The 26,331-nt window shown below is 46.3% G+C and overlaps 1 protein-coding gene across 1 annotated transcript in view; it reads left to right on the top strand.

Annotated features, from left to right (window-relative positions):
- The first annotated feature begins 468 nt into the window (after positions 1 to 468).
- Positions 469 to 26,331, top strand: part of Mthfd1l (methylenetetrahydrofolate dehydrogenase (NADP+ dependent) 1 like) — a 189,036-nt gene continuing 163,173 nt past the window's right edge. Inside the window, exons 1-7 of the mRNA XM_057761342.1 lie at positions 469 to 1,013; positions 8,913 to 8,997; positions 10,351 to 10,401; positions 10,485 to 10,538; positions 15,757 to 15,881; positions 17,502 to 17,602; positions 18,568 to 18,704. Of these exons, the coding sequence (XP_057617325.1) occupies positions 799 to 1,013; positions 8,913 to 8,997; positions 10,351 to 10,401; positions 10,485 to 10,538; positions 15,757 to 15,881; positions 17,502 to 17,602; positions 18,568 to 18,704 (768 nt within the window). The 5' untranslated portion in view covers positions 469 to 798. The remainder of the gene's footprint in view (positions 1,014 to 8,912; positions 8,998 to 10,350; positions 10,402 to 10,484; positions 10,539 to 15,756; positions 15,882 to 17,501; positions 17,603 to 18,567; positions 18,705 to 26,331) is intronic.

Below are 26,331 nucleotides of genomic sequence, written 5' to 3'. Positions count from 1 at the left end.
AGGAGGAGGATCATCCTTGGAGTTGGGCAAACTGACAGCTCTGTCAAGAACTTCTCTGCATCCCCAGATTCTCTTGGTTGGAAATCAAGCACATGCCATGCAATTCCTTACACCGGTTGGGGTTAAACGGTCTATCTTTCTAGCACACGGGGCAGTGTGAGCACCCCAAAACTGCCTACCTTGGACGAATTTTACCTCACCTTACTTGGGGGCTACACAGTCGCAACCTTATTCCCTCTGGCCTCGGAAATTATAAACCTTGTAAAACTCTCAGTCCTAAGCCAATGACGTTAACTTACTTGCATAAGGCTACAAAGTCAGCGAAGCAAACTCCAAGTACTGACTCATTTACCCTTAGGCCACTTCCCACTTCCGACGTAATATACCCTCTCTTCTGGTCTAAACTGGACTTAGAACCACTACCTCCTACGTACAGTGAGCTGCATGCTAAACATCAAGGGTGGCACCAAGTTTTGAGGCAGAAGGGTGGGCCTTACAACCTCAGGGAAAGGGCTCAGCACCACTGCGGTGCCCCACCTACTCTCTTGACTTTCAGGCAACTCCAACCAGCAGCCTTGCGTCCGCTGGCCCCCGCCCTCCGAACGTCACCGCCACTAGGTACAGTGCCCCCTAGGGGCCTCTGTTCCTCCCACGAGGAAGAGCCTAGTCTTTTCCTGCTGCTGGCCCGTTACTGTGTAGCTTGGCTCTCTCTGGCGCCAGCCTCGCCAACCCAGGGAGGAACTTGCTGCAGCATCTCGGCGCCACCGGAGAACCAGTCGCCCCGTGTTCCGCAGCAACATGAGCGCCCGCCTGCCCCTCCTGCTGCGCCAGCTCGGCCATCAGCAGCTGCCCCGGGGCCCGGCGTGTCGCCTCCGTGAGCTGTGTAGCTCCAGAAGCAGCAGCGGAGGTGGTGACCCCGAGGGGGTGCGCGGGCAGCGGCTGCAAGATGGCCAGACCTTCAGCATCCCTGGAACCGGCAGTACGGAGGCCTCTGGGACGACCTCCATCGTCAGGTGAGTGTCTGGCTTGCCTGCACGCAGGTCCCCAACTAGGGACCCAAAGATGGGACAGCAGAGCTCTCGGTAGCCGGGAGACTCGAGAAACCGTTTCCGTAGGGCGGAAGGCAGAGAATGCTTGGTGCCAACTTGCAGGGGCTCCTGGCTATTAGCAGTGAGGACGTGGCGGGGGGGGGGACGCTCGGGGTATGGGACCCTGTGGGAGAGGGCATCCCCTAGCCGCCGCGCGCGCCTCACGGACCGCACGCCCCGCTCCACGTGCGTCGCCCGCCTCCGGCTCTGATGCAACCACGCCGGGCGTGGCGCCGACTGAAAAGGGGCGGCGCGGCCCAGGGCGGGAGAGCTGCTGGGAGGATGGCTCTGCCATTCCGCTGCTGCTGTCCCTGCCCCAGGAGACTCCGGCGAAACCCGCTGCGGAAGCCCTGGAGGCCGTGGCGCAAAAGTCCCGAATATCGCCGCTCGGAGAGCACACAAGGTCCAGCGCCGTTGTGTCTGGAAAGTTCATTTCTTGTCCAGTGGAGATCTGTGCAGACCCGAGGCTGTGTCCTGTCCCCACATCCTGCCCGGTTCCTCAGCCTTCTGTTCCCCTGTGGGAGAGACCGGGAAGCAGGCCCTAGCCAGAGAAGTGGGTTTGCTGGGCCACTGCAGTGCACGGGGACACGCCCAGGACCTACCTGCAGGTGGCGGGAAAGCGCTTACCGATCTGGCTCCCAAATGGAACTGTGGAAACAGTTAAATGAGCAAAAATATAAGACCTGGGGACTGTCGCATAGCCTGCAACAAATAAACTAAGACCTGCAAACTTTGTGTAATAGGCATGATAGTAAATACTTAAGATTTAGTGGACTAAGAAGCAAAATTTAAAATATCACATAGGTACCTTTGTGTCAAGGAAAAACAAATTCTCACTTTTTTTGATAAAATTCAACCTTTTATGAACTCTGAAGTTTGAATTTTTCCTGTATTTTTCCAGGCTATGAAATATCCTTAGTTTTATGTTTCTACGTTGTTTAAAAATGTGAGTTCAAGCTAGGGAGATCACTCATTAGCAAAGCACTGGATGGGAATGGGTGTGGTAGCATACTCTTGCCTGTGTCCCCTCCCATTCCCGTGACCCCTCCCCTCTCCTCCATCCCCACCCCCACCCCCGTCCTGGGAAGGCGGAGACAGACAGATCCCTGGGGCTCACTGGCTTGCTCCCCACCCCAGCAGAGTCCAATAGCTCCAGACCAATGACAGGTCCTGTTTCCACAACCAAATTGGGCAAATGTTGAGAGGCAATACCCGAAGTTGACGTGTGGTGTTTCCATACGCCAACACATGTGCACCCGAACATACATCACGACATTAAATAAAAACGTATGTGCACGTGCATGCATTCCTAGCTAGTGGGTGGACATTTCCTGGTTCTGCTGCAGAACCAGAGGTCAGTGCTTAGGAAACAGATGTCTTTTTTTTTTTTTTTTTTTTTGGCCAAAGTCTACTACCGCATGTGAGAGTTTGGACAAGCTATTGGTCTCAGCATCTTTACCTGCAAATGGAACCCTCAATGCTACCTACTTCAAGGAAGCAATCCTAGAATGCATATTCCGAATAGCTCTGAACCTAGTATCTGTCTTTCCGTTGATTGTGTCTTGTGGTTGCTGTTGGCCAGGAGGCCTTGGCAGCAAATGTATCCCTTTCTGCATCTGTGGGATTTGGAAAGTGGAGAAGTGATCAGATTAGATGTCACCTGGAGGAAGTAGCTGTACAAGAGCCATCATCCGTGTGCATCAGAAATGATGTGGCATCAAGTCCCCAGGAAGCACAGTGACCTTTATCTAATGGAGTGGCTCAATGCCTGTGATGTGAAAGGTCATTTGCGGAAATACTGTGATTTCTGGTTGTCTGTCATCTGATAGAATCAAGAAAGTATCAGCCCCCGACACTTGCAGGGAGGGCGACCGCAGTGAAAACTACAGGGTTGAGTCTGGCTGTTTGTTGTTTCCCGTAGGTCCATATACAGAAAGCTTGGGCCACAGAGTGGTGCTCTGGAGGCTACTAGGGGATGGAACTTTTGAGAAGTAGCACCTTGTAGAATGTGCTTAGGTCCTCATAGACCCGCCTTGAAGGAAACGGTGGGGATTTGACTCAGCATTTTCTCACCTGTCCTTTTTGGCTCCTGATGGGAGGAGTTTTTCTCTGAGACATATGCCTGCAATGCTGGGCTGCCCTTGCTGGAGGTCACCAGATCTCGGACAGCAGCATCTCCAAGACCATGAGCCCAAACACACCTTTTCTCTTTAGAAGTTAATTACTTCAGGTATCTTCTTAGAGTAATGAGGCAGTGATTTGTTGTTGGGTTTTGTTTTTGTTTTTTTGCTCCTTGGAGGGTCCACTACCCAGCTCCCAAATAAATACACAGACACTTACTCTTTCTTATGAATGTCTGACCTTATTTGGCTTATTTCTAGCCAGCTTTTCTTAAATTATCCCATCAATCTTTTGCTTCTGGGCTTTTATCTTTCTCTGTGGCTTGCTGTGTAGCTGAGTGGCTGGCCCCTGATGTCCTCCTCTCCTCCTTTTCTCACTCCGCCATCCTCTTTTTTTTCTCCTATTTATTGTCTATGTCTGGCAGCCCCACCTATCCTGTTTCCTGCCCAGCTATTGGCCATTCAGCTCTCTATTAGACCAGCCAGGTACTTTAGACAGGCAGAGTAACAGAGCTTCACAGAGTTAAACAAATACAACATAAAAAAAATGCAAACCATCTTTGCATCATTAAGCAAATGTTCCACAGCATAAATGAATGTAACGCATCTTCAACTAATATTCCACAACAGTGGCTAGCGTATCTAGGGACAACAATGACATCTTTTAAGGATTGTTGCCTCGCCAATATTCTTATGACACAGGATGATCATATGAGGAGCAAACAAAAACTGACAAACAATAAAAATATTTTTTTCTTTTTTTAGTTAAGAATACATTCAGAAGTGTCAGATCCTTAATTTGAAGTTTGAGACGCCTTCGATTTATTGTTTTCCTTTTGGTACATATGGATGAGTGAACTAATGATGAAACAGTCCTGTGTCTAGGGCGTTTTTATTAAAAAGTCTTTCATGGAGCTCATGGAGCTAGAGAAATGGTCCATTGCTGAAGAGCACATCCTGCTGCTATTGCAGAGTCTCTGAGTTAGGTTCCCAGGTCTCATCATATTGGCATCATGTGTGGCTCATCATAACCACACATAACTCCAGCTCGGGGAATGCAAATTCCTCTTTGGGCCTCCATACCTATATACTTAATAAAAATAAAATCTTTTTAAAAATTCCATCAATACCATAAATCCATTTTTGGAAAGAAAAGGGGATGCTGTCATTTAACCAACAGCAATTTTTTTTTCTGTTTTCACATAAATTGGCAATGTGTCTTTCCTTGTCTATCTTAAATTTGATGAAATAATGTGTATAAGATAGTCTTATTACTCTCAAATTCAGCTCATGCGAAAAACAAAATAAAGAACCAGGATACTTATCTTTTTTTTCTGTTTTGTTTTGCTGCTTTAATAATAAAATACCACAGACTGAGTAATTATAGAAATTTATCTCCACTGTTGTGGAGTCTGAGAAGTCCACTGTCAAGGAGCTGGCATTTGGCAAGGGCCTCGATACGTCACGCACAGCTGAAGGCAGAAGGACAAGTGAGTTGGAGGTGTAAACTTGTCCCTTCCATTATCCCATGACAACCGTATGAGTCTGTCCCAGCTCCTCAAAGGTCCCCCCCCCCCCAGCGCTTCTGCACCAGGATTAAGCCTCCACCACATGAGCTTTGGGGGACCCATCCAAACCAAAGCAACGCCCAAAGAAAACATCCAGAACAAAGGCTCCAGAATGGTTCCCCATTGTTCCTGATTTCTGGTCTCGTTACCTCCCAGCCAGGTTGTGTGTGGTCCTCTCACTACACAGTCCTCGCCTCCTACTTTTGGCCAGAAACTAGTCACACGATCCCAACCAGCTGCAGGAGAGAGGCTGGGAGATCCAGGTGGTCATGAATCCTCTTTATTTTTGAAAAGAGGAGCGGAGAAGCTCTGTCTGTAGGAAGTAGCTGGGGTCAGAGAGAGACTGGGAGACCCAGGTGGTCATGTGCCTTTGAAACTCAGAATCCTGTTTCTGAAAAAGAGGAGCGGAGAAGCACTGTGTGTAAGAAGTAGCTGGAGTCAGCTTTATCATTGAAGCTGTTATGATCAAAGCAAAGAGTTCTAGGCTTTTACCCTGGACAGTTTCTCTAAACACTAGTGGCAGTCTTTGAAGGAGACCAGCTCCACATTCCTAGAAAGATGCTTCTTTTTCCTTTGGAAGAGTTGAGACGTTAAGTGCGGACTTCTGTCAGCGAATGGTCTCAGCATGCAGGGGTAGTGTCCAGTGGTAGTTTCTCAGTAGCATGGCCAGCTGCTGCCTCCCACACTCGGGTGTGGCGGCGGCTAGCCACAGGGAGAATGAGGAATGCCGTTGTTAGGACAAGGCAGCTTTGTGCAGTTAGCAGGCGGGGATGACCGAGCTGAGGCAGAAATAGTAACAGCAGCATAATAGGGGTAGTATTAGAAGGCCGCTAGCTTAAACCTTTGCCCACCTATCTTTAGTAACAGGATGTTTCAAGTTTCAACTACACTGTTCCCAGCCAGAACTGAGGTTTTTCTCCCCCAGCGGCAGAGACACATGATTGGAAACATTTATGCTACTTTTTACCTTTATTGGGCCTGGGGATGCTCTTGCATTGTTCCACACTGCAGGAGTTCCTGAAAGGAATGGAAATGTGATACATAGGGCCAGTTGTGTGTAGTTGTGTGTGTGTGGGGGGGGGTAACCCCAGGCGTTTGTTTGCTTTGTTTTTTTTCAAGACAGGATTTCTCTGTGTAGTTCTTGCTGCCCTGGAACTCACTCTGTAGACCAGTCTGGCTTCAAACTCACAGAGTTCCACCTGCCTCTGCCTCCCTGAGTGCTGGGATTGAAGGTGTGCACCACCACGGCCTGGCTTTTTTTTTCCGGTGGTATTATTTCATTGTGGACTCCTTTGTGTAGTTCTATCTTCCACTTGCCCGCACCTCAACCATTCTGTCTGACAACTGACTTTTTAAAAATTTATTTTATTACATTTATTGCTTATACTATTTATTTATTATATTTATTATTATGGGTGTTTTACCTGCCTGTATATTGGTTCACCGTTTATGTCTGGTGCCCTTGGAGGCCCAAAGAAGGCATCCAAGCTCTTAGAACTGGAGTTACAGGTGATAGCCCCCAGATGCGTGCTGGGAATTGAATGACAATTCTCAAAGAGTAACTAGTGCTCCTAACTGCGGAGTCATTTCTCCAAGCCCGGGACAGCTGACTAAACCTAGTGATGACTTACCCACTGAAACGCTCCTTTTATTCTAATGAGGGAGGGCAAGACTGGAGGGCCTCTGCTGTGAATTCTTATGTTTAAAAGTTTGTTGCCGTGACCAATGCCTGACAAAAGTGTCAGTACCGAAATCTGAGGGAGGGAAGGTGAATGTGTTTGAGCTTAGAGTTCAAATGGATACTGTCTGAGGCAAAAGCCTGTTGTTAGGCATGGAAGGCTCTTATTTACATTGTATCCCAAGTTAGGCTGCGAAAGTAAACTGGAAGTAGGATGGAGCTATAAAACCTCCAGGCCCTGTCCCAGTAACTCACTTTCTCCTGCAGGACTCTACCCCCTTAAAGGTCCACAACCTTCACTGACCCAGCTGAAGGCCAAGTGTTCAGACTCATGATTGGGTGAGAGACATTTCCCCTTCAAACAGGTAGCCTTAGTAGCAGGAAAAAAAATGTGTCCAACAATAAGGAAAAGATAAAGAGCCCTTGAAATAAAAATCTACCTTTTTCATAGGTGAAGAAGCCATTTATAGAAGGCTTCTCTAGTGTATAGGAGGCCCGAGTGCCAGACCTGGCTGTTATCCATAGGCCATGTTCCAGAACCCCTAGCACTTACTTAAGATGACACACTCCTGGACCCCAGCCCAGCATATTGAACAAGACTTTCTGAGCTGGAACCTTGATTTTTATCATGTTCCCCAGAGGATTCTTAGGCCCAGAAGTGCTTGATGCTCACACTGAAGTACCTCCCCAGACCAAACAAAAATATGAATCCAGATTGGTCTATAATAGCTTAGCCGCTCTCCCAGGCTGGGCAACAATACAATATGGAAACTCTGTCACCAATTGCTAGAGAAGTGAGCTTTTCTAAGTGGTTTTGTGTGTTAACAGAATAATGAAGTTACTTCCCTGGGGATTGAACTGCTTCATCCCAAGTGTATAAACGCAAAGCCAAACAAATAATTGTACACACTTGCCTGGCTCGGTTAGCCTCTGTGACAGTAGGAAAGGTCCCTCCAGAGCAAGTTTTGAACTCATTGTAGTCTTCTAAGCACCCTGCTCCCTATGTCCCCCAGAGCTCAGCACCTTCCGGATAACATCCCTCAGCCACAGCTCTGAAAAGTGGTAGTTGTTTGTTTTGTTTCTGGTGACTTACTCCTAACGGCACCTGAATGAGGCTAAATCATTTTTTTTGAAAGTTGTTAGGTGTAATAAATACGAGAGCAGTCTTTAAAGGTAGCCTGCAGCTTGTGGTGCCTGCCAGTGCTTATCTAGCTTCTGTGGGGCCCCAGGTTCACCCAGCCATCCCTGGAGGCAGCTAAATCTTTTAACACTGAAATTGGGCGCTACTTTGAGTAGCCTTTCGGTCTGTTCTGAGAGAGAAAGCCAGAGCAGATGGCTGGAGATGTGCCAGTGAAGACATGGCATAGAAGTGATGATGGCTTCTAAAATGACATATATAGACAGTTCTAGAAAGGAAGCCTGGCTCTGTTATATTTATATAGGTCTGCACATCTGAGAGGCGCCTCTCCTCTCCTAGACTGTGAAAAAGACCATGGTCCTCACTGGGCTAGGAGCAAGACTACTCACGGAAGACCAGCCTGCCCCAGCCGTGTATCACCATCTTCAGAAGGGGCGCAGGCTATGGCATCCTAGGTCGCCCACATCTGTTCCTTGCATTTCTTTCCCTCCTCTTCTGTCTCTGAATCCTTTCTTCAAACTCTGAGACCCGGACTTCAGCCGGAGACACTGTGTCTTGTCCTGCCTTACCAGTCCGTTCAGCCATCACCATTTCTACAGGCCTCCCCCCATTTGTTTCCTTTTCCCATGGTACCCCAAACTAATTTCTCCTGGGGGAAGGGGCAAGGGAATGTGGTAAAAGAATGGGGCTGTGTAGAATAGAAACCCAGACTTTAAATCTTTTTATTACATTCCTTTATGTGCATATGTGTGTGATTAAGAAGACAGCTTGAGGAGTCAAGCCAGTTCCTCCTTTTACATATGGGTCCAGGGGCGGACTCTGATGGGCAGGCTTGGCAGCAAGCGCTTTTACCCACTGCGTCCCCTTATTGGCTCCAAACTTTTTATTGAATTAAACTTGGAAAATACAAGAGAAAAATTCAGCGTCTTGGAAATGAATGTTTGCATTTAGCTGGTTCCCCTCTACACATTTTAGAAATTCAATTGTCACATTTCATCCAGAATTTGCCTTAACGTTTCTTTTAAAACATTTTTGGTTTTCTGAGACAGGGTTTCACCGTGCAGTCTAGGCTGGCTTTGAATTCACAATTCTCACACCTCCATCTCCCTAGAGCCCGAGCTGCAGGTTTGTGCCCATGCACACTGCCTGCATCAGCCGCCCTCGATGCCTCTGTGCCCTGCCCTCTCTCACGCTCTGCCCAGTCTTCCCTCCGTTGTCTGAGTCACTTTGAGTAACAAGCTTTGGCAGGACAGCCATTATGCCTGTCCTTTCTAACTGTGAACAAAGAAGTGACTCTGTTGTTTTTCTTTCTCGATACAGAGAAGTCATTCACAATTCCAAAGAAGTGCTGAGCTTGCTGCAAGAGAAAAGCCCTGCTTTTAAGCCAGTTCTTGCTGTTATTCAGGTAAGCCCTGGCCATGGTGCTCTCTCCCCTACTACTTTGTGATGTGATTTAGCAAATCCTTATAAGCAGAGACCAGACATAGGTCCTGTCAATCAATGCAGTGGTCTCAGTGGCAAGTGCTGTTACATGTACAGGATAGACGTGGCCCTGTTGGGGTCACTCATCCTGCCGAGACATAGGTGGTCACGGAGGTCAGAAGGGAGGCACCCACATAAATCACAGGACACAGTAGATACTAGCCCACGTGTACTTAGGAGTACTTATCAAATGTGGCTTGCAGGTCAGTTCTTTCTTGTTCTAGGGAAGACAAATGGGCAATGCCGGGTGCGCATTAATGTTTTACAGCCCAAGTGTCAAAAGTCATGCGTGTGTCAGAGGACTTTGTATTCCGTGTTTATCCCTTGGTGAGGAGCCGCAGTTGGCACTGTGTCATTGGCATCCTTGTGTGATGGCAGGTACAGGGACATAACAGGATGGGCCAGGCCTGGAAGCAGTTCAGTCCAGTAGCTGGCATGTTCTGGTGGTGCTTGGCAGGCTGTTTCCGTGTCACAATAGCAGCCAGTGTGGCCAATAGGACCTTGGTTTGTGAGACTACAGAACTGTGTTCATGTGATCTACGTCCTTAGGTAGCTGCCATATCCCCTCATTGGGGGGGGGGATTGGTTGAGAAACTTGGACTCCCAGAGAATCTGGTTCCTTGTTGCCATGCAACCTAAGTGCACATATAGACATCCAAACTCCTGTCTTTGGTGTGTCACAGAAAGTGATGCTAGCCATGATGACGTTATTCTTATATTCCCCATGTCTTAGTGACTTTTCTATTGCTGTGACCAAACTCCATGACCACGGCAGCTTATAAAAGAAAGCATCAGGTTGGTGTCATGGTTTCAGAGGGTTAGTGTCTATGACAGAGCAAAGGCATGGGGGGGGAGGGTAAGGCCAGCTGTGAGAGCACATTCTCCACAGGAACCAGAGAGACACACTGGAAATGATGCAAGCCCACTGCCAGGGACACGCCTCCTCCAATAGGCCACACCTCCTAATCCTTCCCAAACAGTTCCACCAGCTGGGGACCAAGTATTAAACATATATGCCTTTGGAATGTCATTCTCCTTCAAACCACTATATTCTATAACATGCAGTCTATCATTTTTTAAATGATATGCACATAAATCCCAGCTGTTAGCCTGATTTCCATTGGTAATAAGAGTCTTTTCTGTATTTTTCTTATCATCTTTGTTTTCCGGTCACTTGTGTTCATTGTATTCACAGACGTAACCTGTGTCATGTTTGGTACACCTTGTCAAGGAATTTTCACACTGTGATAGTCTCCCTTTGCTCCTTTGCCCTTAGGCTGGCGGTGATAACTCGATGCAGGAAATAAACCAGAATTTGGCCAAGGAGGTAAGAACTCGTGATTTTAACAGTTCGTTAGAATTCCTGATGGTATAGCCTCCCGTGATAACAGAATCTTTTGCCCTTTTCAGGCCGGTCTGGACATCACTCACATCTGCCTGCCTCCAGACAGTGGAGAAGACGAGGTAATGTCAGCCTAGCTCATTCCTGTTTCTCATCAGGCCTCTGAGTATCTTTCGGGGTGGTGAGCACAGGCTCAGCCTCTTCTTGGGACTGAGTTTCCAGGGGGAAGAGATCTGCGCACCTCTCTCCCTTCCAGTTGCTTTCTGCTGAAGACAAGCTAGACATTATGGTAATCGTAGCTGTTTATTCGCTGAAGAAGAAGCAGCATCTCATGAAAAATTGTTGTGCTAGAAGTGTCTGGAGACTTGACTCTGGTTTTACTCTATCCTAACAGCTTCTTTGACCGTGGAGCATCTTGGGGTAACCATAGTCTTATTGATACAATGTAGGAGCAGGACAGGGGGCTCTTCAAGAGCCTCTTTAGTCTTAGCATTCTGAGACTCCTTCATTGGCATTTTGGGGCAGCTGATAGACCCTCCATCCTGGCCACATGCCTTAGCTATAGCTGTCAGCATCACTCCCCAGGGTTGTCTCAAGTGTGAGAGAAGCAGCCGTCATAAACATATGGCAGACCTGGACTGTGTGCCATGCTCCTGGTCTGGGGCATGAGCCCTTGTGTCTAACTTTCCTCTGGTTGGCTGTGCCAGGGAGGAGTAGATTGTGGCTCCTGGGGTAGAAAACCTCAAATCACAGATTCTGGAATAGCAAAGTTTTGGGGGTTTATTTGCTTTGCTTTGCTTTGCTTTTGGGGGCACGTGTCCAGGGAAGACATGAATGATGTTTGGAAATCAATAGTTGCTGGCTAGGAGAAGCATCTCAAAGTCACATGAAGTGCGGCGCTCCCTTCCCACTGCTCTAGTGTCTCTGTAGTGTACCGTCAAGTCAAAGATGGTGGAGTCAACTCTCCCTGTCATAGCCATGTTCTCACCAAGGTCAGACCAGCTCTACTGCATAATGGGAGTTGTTCAAAATGATTATTGCTGGATACGGAGATGATGAGAGCAGGGAACGACACCCAGCAGATACCTAAAACTGCAAGTAGTACAGCTCTGTAGTAGCGTGTGGCTTCTCTTAGGCTTCTCTCAAACACTAACGTTGATCTTCTCGTGCTTTGGCATGGTTATTCAGTAAAAGAAAAGTTACATAACACCAGCACTGTGAAACTGCCATGGCTGATCTGGGAACCCACGTGATTGCTGAGTGACTAAGGAGCGGGTCCCGTTCACACGTGTAGATGTGCCAGACAAAGGACTGGTTCATGTCCGCTTGGTTCCAGTGAGGTGCACGATTTCAAACTAATGAATTGCTTATTTCCGGAAGTTTCCCTTGAGTGTTTTTCGTGTCGCAGTTGATGAAGAGTAACTGAAACCTTGGAGTAACCTGCAGTCCCCTTCAGGGCTGGGCAGATGAGGTTGTTTTTTTTTTTTTTTATGGAGAGGAATAATCCTCCAAGTGAGGGATGGGCTGAGGAGTAGCTTGGTAGTAATAGATCAGAGAATGTTGCTTCCCACAGCCAGTATGTGAAGCTGGATGCTATAAAGAAATCTCACAGTAGCTCAGAATTCAGTATAATGAAGAGCTATTTATTTAGGGGTAGACTCACAGATAGATCACAGTCCTCTGCACGAATGGGGATCAGGAACCAAATCCAGCAGCTGGGGGAGAGTGTGCGCATGCTTTACAGCTGCATTTATAGTAAAAGAGACCACAGCCAAGTGGACTGGTATCGTAAAGGCTACTGACTGAAGGAGTTCCCACAGCCAGCCCGTTACAGGGGTCACGGTCTGCCTGTTTAGCCTGAGGGTGCCCCGAAGTTCAGGCATCCGGAAGGTGAAAGCTTGACCAAAGGTTGCTTTCCAACGCATTTTGTTTTACTTGGCCAGTGGGAACCAGCAGTTGGCCCAGTCACTGATGTAATAGGAGTGTGTTTTTGTCGTCTGTCCTTCTGTGTCTTTAGTAACTGAATCTTATCCAGACCCTATGGGGAAAGGCAATTCTTTGCTGTACACAGAGGTTGAGGGTGAGTCTCGGCTGTCCCCTTTCCCAGCACCTCAGGTAAAGCCCTGACCATGGGAAAGGATGAAGGCAGGCTCCAGTCTGCGCCCTTCCCTCCCTCTAAGGATGTTTTCTGCAAACCACAATTTTGCTCCCCCTCCATCTGCAACAATCACATTGTTTGGCCAGACAGTGAGGAGGCGGGGAAATGTGGTCTTAATGCCCGGAGGCCTTTAGATCATTCCTGAGGAAGAAGGGAAGCTAGTATTGAACAAGCAGTTAATACAGTTAATACTGCTAGTTACAGTAAGTACGAAATATGAAGGCACAAGCAGTAACAGAATTCAAAGAAGCAGGCCATCTGTTTCCAGGACCCTCACTGTGTATAGTCACATTTTCATTTCTTTAGACAACTTCAGCTGTGTAGCCCAGGCTAGCCAAGAAAAGACTATGAAGCCCAATCTGGCCTCTAACGCATAATCCACCTGCCCCAGCCTCCCAAGTCCCAAGGTTATAGATGTCCACTCAGCACACTTGGCTTGACAATTTTTTGGTAAGGACTCATTTACTCCCACTCATTTTATTTTTCCTGAAATTTTTGATAAATGAGTATGGTATTATATTGAGTGTTGTAATTTATTAAGCCTTTTCTATTTCCAGTTTTGTTCTGTTTTCATTGGTTCTAAAGCTAATTCCTTATTTTATGCTGAGCTCTGCTTAGGTGCAGCCTCTGGCCACCCTCATTCTGTGACTCTTCACCCTGTTTGTCCCACTTTGTCTTTGTTTATGTTGTTGGCCATTTTTAGCACTTGTTATTGCTGTCGGGCTGAGACTTGGCGCCCTATTAGCATATCAGGTTTGCCAGAGCAGTTTTGCTGACAGCTAGCTGTTAGGTCCCTTTCTTAGGACACGTACAAAGTAGATTCTTGGACCATGTTTGTTTGTTTGTTTAAGTGATGGATAGTATGTACACATGAGTGTTATACCCAAGAGGTTAAGACATACTGGATCCCTTGGAGCTTGAGCTATAGGCGCTGGTGAGCCACCTAACAGAACTCGGGTCCTATAGAAGAGCAGCAAGTGATCTTGGCTGCTGAGCCATTTTTCCACTTCCCAGCTTCACAAAATTTATTTTGTTTTGTTTTAGGAGCAGAACAAAAAAAGTCATCAATCAAGGCACTTTAAAAATTTATTCCCTATCCCAAAAAATCAAGAAAAATAGGAAGGCCGGGCAGTGGTGGCGCACGCCTTTAATCCCAGCACTTGGGAGGCAGAGGCAGGCGGATCTCTGTGAGTTTGAGGCCAGCCTGGTCTACAAGAGCTAGTTCCAGGACAGGCACCAAAGCTACAGAGAAACCCTGTCTCGAAAAACCAAAAGAAAAAAAAAGAAAAATAGGAAGGAAGGAAGGAAGGAAGGGAGAGGGAAAGAAAGGAAGAAAGAAAGAAAGAAGGAAGGAAGGAAGGAAGGAAGGAAGGAAGGAAGGAAGGAAGGAAAAAATATACTGGGTGGTGGTGGTGGCGCACGTCTTTGATCCCAGCACTCAGGAGTCAGAAGCAGATGGATTCTGTGAGTTTAAGGCCAGCCTGGTCTACAGAGCTAGTTCCAGGACAGGCTCCAGAGTTACACTGAGAAACCCTTTCTCAAGAAATTATAAAAGGGGCTGGAGAGATGGCTCAGCGGTTAAGAGCATTGCCTGCTCTTCCAAAGGACCCGAGTTCGATTCCCAGCAACCACATGGTGACTCACAACCATCTGTAATGAGGTCTGGTGCCCTCTTCTGGCCTGCAGGCATATATGCAAACAGAATATTGTATCCATAATAAATAAATATTTTAAAAAGAAGAAATTAAAAAAAGAAAGAAAGAAAAAAATCTGTTGAGGAAAACAGACAACCTATGGGTTGTAGCCAGGAATGCAGGTCTCTGCTATAAGCCTCAGGTGCTATCTGATACCAGTGTTCAGGCCTCTGAAGGCCTCTGGGCTTGGTGGAAGCTGCTGGTGTGTGACTAAGTTCCAATTGAGTTTCACTTGGTAGTCATAAGAATGTTCAATTAGATTCATGGGTGAGCAGCAGCGAATGGTTAGAAAAACGATTAAAGATAGCCCAAGATAATTTATCCCTCGATCTCCAACGCTCCACAGTCATGAAGTTCTAACCAGCCTTGCAGAATCTTTAACATTGTTACTTTTTAATTGTTTTTCTGGAAACTTCAGTTCCCAGCTTAATGAATGAGACCAGTTTTCTTTCTGTACCCAATAGCATTTCCCTTCCCTATCAGATGGTAGTAATAGCGCAGATATTTTTACCAAGAAATAGAATAAAAATTGGTAAGGTAACACTTCCTTTGAGAGGCACCCACACACACGGGTGGGAATCTTTCTGCTTCTGAGTAGGTGGGTTTTTTTGCATGCCATGAGTCGGTCTCAGCACTTAGCTTCTGTCCCAAGCCTTAGGAAAGGCGTCTGGCATGCCACTTGGATCCAGTGAACCAGAGGGTCTGGGGGACTGATTGGACTCATTGCTAGGAAGCCACTTTTGGGCATGTGAGGTCTAAGACCCATAGGCACCATTGGGGAGGGTGGGAGACTTGGATGCATGCTTCCTGAGCTCCCCCAAAACTTCTAGTATTTGATGTAAAAACAGTCGTTGGCAGGGAATTGTCTTTTGTCTGTCTAAATAAGAGTGAAGCTTTGGGTGTTGTTGTTGTTGTTTTTGTTATTGTTTTCTTGATAGGACCAGAGGAACTATGAAACTACTAAAACCTTTATTCATCATCCCAGTTTCTTTGGGGGCTTCTCTATATAAGCTATAAAGAGGAAATAGAGTCTACACTGTGTTTCATACCAGAGTCTTCAATAAGCACTAAAAAGAAACACTTTTCAGGACTCTGTGTGCACAGGTGTTTCTGTGCATGTGTGGTTGCAGGAGCGTGGGCAGACCGCAGCCAGAGGACAACCTCGGCAACCACCCACCTCTTTGCGGTTTTTTGAGGCAGGGTCTCTCATTGGCGTGGAGCTCACCTACTAGGCTAGGCTTGCTGGTCACGAAGTCACAGAGATTTGCATGTCTTTGCTTCCCCAGTACTGAGATTACAGGTCTATGCTACCAAAGCCAACACTTTTTTTTAATGTAAGTTCTAGAGATCCAACTGATGTCATCAGTAGGCGCACATGCTATCAACTATGTCATCTCCCTGAGCCTATGTCCTTTCTTTTTTTCCCCATCTACTTTTTTGTTCTGGCTCTTACTTTCACAAGACCAATGCCAATGTTTTTCTGTTTAGATCATAGATGAAATCTTGAAGATTAATGAAGACCCCAGAGTGCATGGCCTTGCTCTTCAGATCTCTGAGGATTCATTTAGCAACAAAGTTCTCGATGCTTTGAAGCCAGAAAAAGATGTGGACGGGTAAGAAAATAGAAAAGAAAATAATCAATCTTATTGATAAGTAACTGTGGGGATTTCTTTTCTAAATTTCTAATTTTTGCAACTTTGACAGTAATTAGTTTTAAAATATTTTAAATAGCGGAGAAGGCTGAGAAGTTTTAAAAGTCTGTGAGTCAAAGTCATGCAATGTGGAAAATACACATTTGTCTGGAGGTAACCCTTCACTATCGTATCTACTCAGAAGCTCCTGTCTTTCTGATGGAATCTCTGGTCAGCACTAATCTTCCCTGGGTAATTCTATCAACAGTAAAAGATACCTTGACACCTGATTCTGCAGGAGCACTGAAACCGCATTTACTTCTGGACTGGTTGAAAAGAAATTCTTTTATTAATGATACAAGTTCCTTATTGGTTTTTCAAGACAAGATTCCTCTGTGTAGCCCTAGCTGTCCTGGATCTCTCTCTGTAGACCAGGCTGGCATCAAACTCAGAGATCCATCTGCCTCTGCCTCCCAAGTGCTGGGATTAAAGGCGTGGACCACCGTCACACAACCATCACACACAGTATAATACCAGTTTTTAGTTAAATTTTGAGATGGGGAAGGAATTGTGACCGTTGGATGTTTTTTTGTGGGATGCCACGGTATGATGTAAGTATCATAGGTTAGTGAACGCCACCAGCCTGCAATGGAGGTACAGTGTGTTTGCTAGAAAGTAAAAGCTCTATTTTCTTATATGGAAGCCTGGGAAATGCTTTTACCTGTAGATAAAACAGCGGGGTGCATTTAAGACTGCAGGTTCTAAACAGATTGATAAAGCTCGACTCCTGTCTAGTGTATCCTTCCGCAGCTGGATCGAGAACCCGGTACCTTACTGGACTACACTGGTTTCCTCTACCCCATCCTTTCTCTATAACCAGGGTAGACCCAAACAAGGGTTAGAACATTGTTTTGTAAGGGCTGGGGAGTGTGTAATTCAGTGGGAGAGTGTGTGCATAGGTAAGGCACTTGGTTTTCCGGGAGAAAGATATGGACGGATGGATTGAATGGTCGCATGGATGATAAAAAACCTCCAATTCTATAGCAGTTGTGAAGGGAGACGATGCCGGAGTGGACCAGGAAGCCCCCAGGGGAGAAGATATAGTTTCAGATTTTCCCTACAAGGGGAGAATCAAATAAACCTCCTGAAAGTCTTTCTTTCTGTTACCAATCTGGGTAGAGAACATTGTCTTGGCAAACAGTTGAAATTCTTTGTTCTAGATTTGAGTTGGAAAAGGCGCACAGAAGCCACTGATAACACGTTTGTGGTTACTTGTTTTCCCTTAATTTCTCATGGAGATAAATACCGAAGCCAAGTAGAAGTCAACCTGCCCATCTCTAGAGTGATGGACTCAATCCTGAGTTCTCCAAGTGGACAGCTGGCTGCAGCGTGTCAGGGTGCTGCAGCTACTAAACGTGTCTCTGGAGGTGTGGCGTGCAGCCCTGTGTGACTTTGTGCTGCGTCTGCTGAGTTTTCTGCACTGTTTGAGCAGCTAGCATCCCAGCCGCTCGTCCATCATCGACGCTCTGTTATCTGGGACTGATGCTGTATGTCACCATCAGGTGACTTGAGACTCACTTGTCCTCTTTCTTTCCGATCCAGGGTGACTGACGTCAATCTGGGGAAGCTGGCGCGAGGCAACGCCCCCGAGTGTTTTGTTTCTCCTCTGGCCAGAGCTGCAGTAGAACTTGTTGAGAAATCAGGTCTGGTGGCCCCTCCTTCTGGAATGGTCTATTCTGTGCATTGGGGTTTTTGTTTGTTTGTTTTTCAATGAGGATTTGTTACTGGCAGATTCAAAATGAAGCAAGAAGAGAAATGCTCTTCTGCTTACTGCTCATTAGATAACTTTTGAAAATAAGGACGTGTTGAAGTCCTTATTTATTTATTTATTTATTTTGGTTTTTTTTGAGACAGGGTTTCTCTGTGGTTTTGGAACCTGTCCTGGAACTAGCTGTTGTAGACCAGGCTGGTCTCGAACTCACAGAGACCCGCCTGCCTCTGCCTCCCAAGTGCTGAGATTAAAGGCGTGCGCCACCACCGCCGGCTTCAAAGTGCTATTTAATGGCGACTTCATTTCTTTTAGTTCTTATTTGGGGATGTAAATAGACTAATCAAAAGTATTTTCTAATAAGTACAAATGAACATTTCTCTCAAGAAACAATCAAAAAACAGCAAAAGTGATTCCTAAATCAGCAAGTTTGTTATTCCATAGATATCAGTAAGTCTCATCTCTCCTTCCTCTCTAACTTCTCTCAGACCCCCTCCGTCTCAGTGTCGCTTGTAATTTCATGGTCTTTAAGAAAAGAAAATCTACTGAGTGCAGTTATTGTTGCCTAAATGTATATGGGCTGTTGACTGTCTGCAGCCTCTCAACCGGAAGAGGGGCCTTGGGAGCCCCCATCCATGCTGGAATATTGACTAGATTCACCTTGCACAGGCAACCACAGCTCTCGAGAGCTCATGAGCAAAGCTGTCTGTCACAGCTAGAAGATTCTGTTTGGCAGCATTCCTTCCTTACCTCTGTTTCTTACCGTCTTTCCAGAGTCCCTCTTCTGAGGCGTTCCCCAAGAAAAGATGTGCTTTCAAAGGTGTTCTTTTTTCAGTTAAAGCTATCTGGGAGGAAGTTTCTGAGGTGTGATTTTAATATTGAGTTCTCATTGGTTGGTAGGAGTCATCTTGGATGGAAAGAAGGTTTTGGTGATAGGGGCTCGTGGGCCCTTGGAAGCGGCCCTGCAATACCTTTTCCAGAGAAAGGGGTCCATGACAATGAGCTCCCCGTGGGCAGCACCTCAGCTCCAAGGCAAGGTAGGTCTCACCTGCGACTCTACAGCCTTGAAATTCTGTATCAGAAAAGAAGAAAGGCTGGAAATGTGTGAAGTGAACGCTGAGAGGGAGTTAGGGAAAGACCGTGGGAGATCTTGAAGGATGAAGATAATGAAAGCGCTGGGCGGGGGTGGTGCACGCTTTTTGTCCCAGCACTCGGGAGGCAGAGGCAGGCGGATCTCTGTGAGTTCAAGGCCAGCCTGGTCTACAAGAGATAGTTCTAGGACAGCCAGAGCTACACAGAGAGACCCAGTCTTGAAAAGAATAAAAAAATGTAATGAAAAGCAAATCCTATCACGGTGGCTCATTCCAACGGTCACATCATTTGGAAACCTAAGGAGTTCAGGGAAAAATGAATTCAAACAAAGAGCAATTACTAATGTGCAAACAAACGTTTATGTGAGATTGTTAGTAGAGCCCAAAGTTGGTTCTTGAGAAAGATTAGAAAATGGGTACACAATTAGTCAATGTAAGAGAAAAGAGCCCCAGCTGTAACAAGAAAGAACAAGACTCAACTACTGCCCCAGCTTCATTTCCGTTGCTGTAACAGGTACCCTCACAAAATTCAACTTAGGGAAGAGGGGTTTGTTCGGCATACAATTCAGATTGCAGTCTGTCTCTGTGGGGAAGTCGAGGCAGAAACAAATAGCATCAAATGTGTGGTCAAGAGCAGAGAGAATAGTGCTAAGATCCTTGTTTGCTTGCCTCCTGCTGGCTTTCTTAGAATGTTCTGGACTCACCTCTTCCCTTCTGCCTAGGGAATGGTGCTGCTTACAGTGGGCTGAGTCTTCCTACATCAGGACTACATTTAAAAAAGTGAGAATATGGTTACAGATTGGGGGTGTTTACGGAGCATTTAGCTGGTGGTTGCTGTCTTGTGAAAGACGTAGAAATCAATAAGACAAAAATAATTGATAGAAAAATGGCAGATGGCCATTCATGGGCCATTCATGGGCATGGGGTGATTCAGTGACATGCAGAAAGCCGCCCAGCTCCTTAGGATTTGTGCTCGTGAATCCTGCCAGCAATAATTAAATAGTGACAGATACAGATACTGTCAAAATTGTAGGAGAACAGGAGCTGACATGTTGCTGTAAAGACTTCAAGGTGAAATAGGCCCTTTGCAAAGTCCTTTAATAGAGTTTAAAGGTGCTTTTTGACCCTGACATTTTTCTGTCTGAATATATCATAGACAAGTTCCTGGACATACAAACAAGAAGACATGGTCAGGGGTTTGGGGAGACGGCTCAATAATAAAGTAGTTGCCTAGTATGCACATGACCCTATAATCCTAGCACAAAAAAAAAAAGGGAAACACAGAGGGGAGGGAGGGAGGGAGGGAGGGAGGGAGGGAGGGAGGGAGGGAGGGAGGGAGGGAGGGAGGGAGGGAGGGAGCAGCAGCAGCATGTGTATAACACAAAACAGGAGTTCTGAGGAGCTGTACTCGGACAAGATGGGGAAAGAGGAAGTTCAGGGGGACTTCTTTCCTTTTACTTTTAATAGTAAAATTATTCTTTCATTTTTCTTCATCAAAAGCTCAGATTTGGGGTTGGAGAGATGGCTTAGTGGCTAGGACCACTTGCTGAGCATGCCTGAGGACCTGAGTTTAAACTTCAGCACCCCTTAAAAAGCTGGACATGTTCCCCACTGCTATGGCGACAGAAACAGGAGCATCTTGTCAGCTGCCAGCTTAGGTACAATTTCATAGAGACGCTGTATGGAGGGAATAAAAACGGCATAGAGTGATGGAGCAGGACAGATGTTCAGTGACCCCTCTGGATGGATATGTGTGGCAGTACATGCACGCATGCATGTACATGCATACACACGCGCGCGCGCGCGCACACACACACACACACACACACACACACAATGCTCACCTTGGAATACCAGAGAAAGGAATTGGGTAATGGCTAGCATGGGTACTACTATGACTGCCTACCCAGTCATGGGTACTACTATGATTACTATTTAGTAGTACTAGGTGACTACTAAGTTCTGTAGTCTTTGACATGACTTTGAGAATGAAGGAGGGGAGTGGGAGGGAGAAGTGAATGAGATGCTTTCCACCCCCTGCTGAGGACTTTTCTCCTCCCATCTCAGTCCCTGGTTCTGTCCTGCTCTCTTCGGCTTTCTCTCAGAGTCATGTTTGGGTATTCACCCCAGTGAAATCATTTTTAAGGCCGTTAGTTTTCATGGTGCGGTGAAGGCCATCAGATCACATCCCTCCTGGATGGTGTGATGGCCAAAGCAGACAGTTGGTCGCTGGGAAGCACTTAGCAGGCTACCTGGCTTGTAATTAGGGCTCCGTGGGTTTGAACAACCAATCTTCTCATTTTCTCTTCTTCCCCTCTCCTCCCTTGACTTACTGAGTTTCGTGTGTTCTATGTTTAATACATTATGGTTTTTTTTCTTTTTTTACTTATATGTACTGAGGAAAATTGCTAAGCATTTTTGGTTGAGTTCATCTATGTCCGAGCTGGGGGAACATAAATGAAATAATATCTATTAAAAGGAGGAGATGGTAGATATGTGCTCAGCTGGTAGACTGCTTGCCTCACCATGCGTAAAGCCTGGGGTCAGTCCCTAGCGCAGCATGACCGGTGGTGCCTACATGCAATCCTAGTGCTTGGTGTGGATGCCAGAAGATTAGAAGTTCAAGGTCAGCCTGGGCTAGAGACTGTCTCAAATTAAAGAAATAAAGCACTGCCATCCATATTACTCATGAGCAGCCGTTCTAGAGTCTACGACTGGAGTATAAAACTGGAAAACAATAACCAACCGTCAGCACTTAAATTAACGACGATTGTCAGCCATGCTCAGCACAGGGCAAAGTCCTATATCTAAACAGTCTGCGATGAAGAAGGGACGTGGTCAGGCATGGTGACATGCCATCCCAGCACTCAGGGGGCTGAGTCAGGAAGACTGCTTCAAGCCCAACCTTTGTTGTTTTTTTTCTTCTTCCTCACTTCGTTATATAGTATAAAATTTGAGTTTAGGGAAACTGTTTATTTATAAATTTTAATTGAGACTTTAAAAGTCATTTATAATTTTGACATTAGAGTCTCTCTTTTAAGAGAGGAAGTGTGTGCTTCTCTTTACTTTTTATGAGTGTTTTGCCTGCGTGTGTGTTGTGCACTGTATGCACGTGGTACCTGCAGAGGCCAGAAGAGGGCACTGGAGTCTCTAGGACTAGAGTTACAGATAATTGTGAACCTCCATGTGGGTGTTAGAGTGAAACCCAGGTCCTTTGGAAGAGCAAAAGCACCCAGCACTCTAAACTGCTGAGCCACCCTTCCACTTCCAAGCATTTGTTTATCCTGAGAAATGGATTCAAACTCAGGAGTCCTGCCATTGATCTGTTTTCTCAGTCTGGACAATGAGTGTCTATTATTATTATTATTATTATTATTATCATTATCATTATTATTATTAATCTTTCCATATCTGAGCTACTTTGTAAAGCTTCTCATTTTTTGAAAACAGCAACAAACAAACACATTAGCCGTGACAGGCATAGCAGAATCTTGATTGGCAGTTTGAGTTCACAGTGTCTGTGGGACCGGCGGGGCCTGGCAGTGTTCAGTAGAAAAATCTCACGCTGAGCCACTCTTGACTGTGCCGTCCTGAGTAGAACAATGACCTCCTGAACCTTCTGCGCTTCCTTCTTCACCCTGCCCGAGGTGAACATCTCTGTCCGGCATAGCTTTACCCTCTGAGCTCCCCACCTGTTAGTCACGCAATAGCCCATTTGGGGCATCAGATCTAGTGTGGCATCCCTTGTATACAGCTGCCTTTTTCTTTATTTAATAACAACCCCGTAGCATGAAAGCTGTGAAGATACTAATTTGGATATGGTAGAGAAGCCAAAAGAGAAACTCTGAACAGTTTCCTTGGGGTGAAAACCTGAAGGTTGTGAGGGTGCGTACGGACCTATGAAGGGTATGTGTGGACTTACGGGGGTCAGGGACCCACGGGGGTTTTAGAATATACTCCCTCCCCAGATATGCTGAATGACATCTAAGAATACATATCACTCGTGCTAAAAGATGGGGAATGATGGGCTGGTTAGAGAGTCCTGCATGGAAGGCAGGGGCTCTACCACACAGCTGGAGTGGTGGCTTGGCAGCTGGATCCACCTGATGCCATGCTTGCTGATTTTAAGACAGTTCAGGAATGTGGTCTTGGAAGGGAATGAAACCCGTTTGTGTTTTTAGTAGTTACCACATGGGGGCAGCCTACTCAAGAAAATTCAAGAACAATCATTTTGCCCGACCCCACCCACCCTTTCCTTCTCCCTCCCTCCCTCTCCCAGAGCCAAACCTTGTACTTGCTTAGCTTGGCAGCCACTAAGTCACAACCCCTATTTTGCACTTGAAAACCTAGAATTTTTGGTTTGGAAGCACTGGTGGAAGAGGAAAATAAGCCTTGCCCTGTGCTGAACAGCTGTGGTGGGAAGCGAGAATGCCTTCACTGCGGCTGAATGTTTTCACAGCTGGCCGGGGACTTTGGCTGGTTGTATCTGTATTTTTGAAAAACAAAGACTTTTTTAAAAGCACTTTTTCTTATGAAAATAAATCACCTGAACTCTTCTGTGGGATGAAGCTCATCCCATCTCTGAGAGGAGGAGTCCATAGCTGTGGTTTTTCTAGAGAACCTGGAGATGGTGAACATCCCTGTTTTTGCATAGCTAAGAAGCTTCTGTTAATAATTAATATGCATTTCCTCATAATTCGCTCACGTTACAGCAGCATTGTCTTGAATCTGAGACGCTTGATCTTAGCTAAAAGACTGGGAAACGACGCCATCATGGCTTTGCCGCTTTCACTCTTTTGCGTGTGTGTGTGTGTGTGTGTGTGTGTGAGAGAGAGAGAGAGAGAGAGAGAGAGAGAGAGAGAGAGAGAGAGAGTGTGTGTAGACCAGAGCACAGCCTCAGATGTCATCCTCAGGAGCTGTCTGCCAAATGAGACGGGTCTGTCTGTCACTGTCCCGGAGTTCACTAAATAATCTGAGCTGGCAGACCAGCGAGCTCCAGGAATCTGCTCATCTTAGCCTCCTCAGTGGGAGATTACAAGCCTTGCTAGATTCAAGTACTCAAACATATGAGCCTATGGGAACCATTCTAATTCAGAGCAGCGCAGAGGCCTTCTACAGGGCTAGGCAGAAGGCAGCACTGAGCTCTTGAACCTGAAAAACTTAGAAACCAACTCAACCTGTCTCCAATCTCGGGCATTTTGTTATAGTAACTGCAAATGAACTGATATGGATAGTGACAATACCTAGGATCTCCAGGAGGTGTGAGCATGATGAACTGAGATTTGACTTCATGGAGCCTTAGAGAGACCAGAATGGACCTCTGTTCAGTAGCTTTATTTCTTACGCCCATTGGAATTTGTCACTGAAAGTTATAGAATTTGCTCTTGCCATGTCTGTTGCAGGTGCGGTTTGCATTTCCATAGATACCTCACGGTGGAGGGGAGGTTGAATATTGTTCATATCTAATGAGTGTAGACCCAGGTCATGGCCGTATGCATCTGCATAGAGCTGAGAACCCCTCTAACCACACCCCACCTTTCTCACTTTCTTCCACACAAACCTATCATCCCAGGTCCCTGGGCAGCAGTGATGGAGCTGACAGACAGCCCATATCCCATGGTTGGGAATTCACTGTGACTGAGTGGTCCCCTCTTTCTCACCTTGGTATCCCACCCATCTGAGTGAGATGATGCTTTGTCTTGAGTGTTTGTGAGTCAAGTGGTACCCTGTCCTTGGGAGGAAAAAAAAAACGCAATTGTTGGGCATCACAGAGCTCTGCTCCCTTGAGAGTCCCATTGAAGTCATGGTTAAAGCGCAACTGGGAGGTACTACTGGAATAGCCTCCAGCTGGGACGAGGCCAGTGGATCCCAGCTGCACAGCGAAGACATGCTCTAGATATCCAAGACGTGTTTGAATTTAATTTACTCCGACACTCTCATTTCTCTTCATTTCACGGAGATGCTTAGGAAACCAGTACTTACGGAAAAAAAAGAAAAACATGAGCCTTTCTTTCATATTCGAAGGCTCAAAAGTGTCTGGAATTTTGGAGCAAACCTTCGTTATTACAAAGTTTACTCTACAAAGTTTACTCTTAGCGCACAGTGTGCCTAATAAAAGGGCTTGAAAGTGAACTGGAAATTTCTAAGTGTATTGTGTCGTGTGCATGAAAGGCTGGGGTAGCTAGAGCTCCCGGTCTTCCAAGCGGGCTGGGCCGTTGAGTTATACGAGTGCTGATCTTTCCACACTTTAGGTCAACACTATAGACGCACAAAAGCAGCCCGTGAGTCACCTTAGCTGAGTGGCAGTTCGCAGTGAGTTGTACACTGTCCTTTGTGTTGTCCCAGTGATGTCAAGGCTCGTATCCACTCGACAGGACTGTCCTTGTGCCCACAAGGTGAGGAAACAGGCTCAGAAGAGGCTTTCTGGAGACTATAAGTTATGAACAGATACTTGGGGCTGGAAGTGTTAATGGCCCAGCAGTTAAGGGTGTGTACTGCTCTTGCAGAGGACTTAGGTTCAGTTCCTTGTACCTGACATTCTCTTCTGGCCTCCGCAGATCTGTGCACACATGTGATGTGCAGAAACTGATGCAGGTACACATTCATGCTCATCAATAAACAAATACATCTTTTTGGGAAGTACAAACAGAGGTTTCTCTGCCCTGCCCTGTCCCGCAGCTGTTTCTAAATAATCCCTCAGAGGCTTAATATTAATTATAAACTGTTTGGCCTATAGCTCAGGCTTATATAACTAACTCTTGCATTTAAATTAATCCTTTTCTATTAATCTTTGTATTGCCGTGTGTCTGCTGGCATCTTGCTTCTTTCTTGGGCGGCTGGCTGGGGTCTCCGCCAGACTTTGCCCTTCTCTGTGTATTTTCAGTTTGGCTTTTCACCTAGCCTTATTCTGCCTGTCTACAGGCCAAAGCAGCTTCTTTATTAACCAATGAGAGGAAGACATATTCACAGTGTACAGAAGACTTACCCCACAACAGGGAAGAAAGAAGCTACCACGTTTTCCCTCCTCCATACTTGAAACGCTTCTTCCAGATTCTCTTGAGAGTCTGATCTCTGAATCCAAAGCTCTGCCCGGCTCAGCTGTGGCTCATCACAGTTAGCAGAGCCCAAGCCAGTGGGCTTGGGTTGGGTTTACTCTTGTATCAATCCAACTCTTCCTGAGACAACCTTGGGAGATAGGCAGACTGATGTAGACTGAATACGACCCCTTCCCCTAGACCTTGGACTTGAGCGGCCTTCCAGGCTCCCTTCTACTGGTGCACATCCTATGACGGCATGATTCCTGTCCTGTGTGGAACGGGCACCGTATAGATGCAGAGCCAACATCTAGCTTCCCCAGCGTGTATGGACCCCTGGGGTGCTGGCTGCTCAGCTTTCTTTGACAAAGTGCATTCAGATGTTGGCTTCTAATCTTTTCGCTCTTTCTCCTGCCTGGTCACATGACTTGTCAACACCAAAGACAGAGCTGATTGGAGCTTTTTTAAAAGGCCAAAATATCAGACTGTGTTGAGAAAGGGATTCATGAGAGCACACTGAAACGGGTAAGCATGAGGTC

This window comes from Chionomys nivalis, chromosome 2, assembly GCF_950005125.1.
Source record: "Chionomys nivalis chromosome 2, mChiNiv1.1, whole genome shotgun sequence".
NCBI classification, from domain to species: Eukaryota; Metazoa; Chordata; class Mammalia; order Rodentia; family Cricetidae; genus Chionomys; species Chionomys nivalis.
This window is presented reverse-complemented; position numbering and strand designations above follow the sequence as displayed.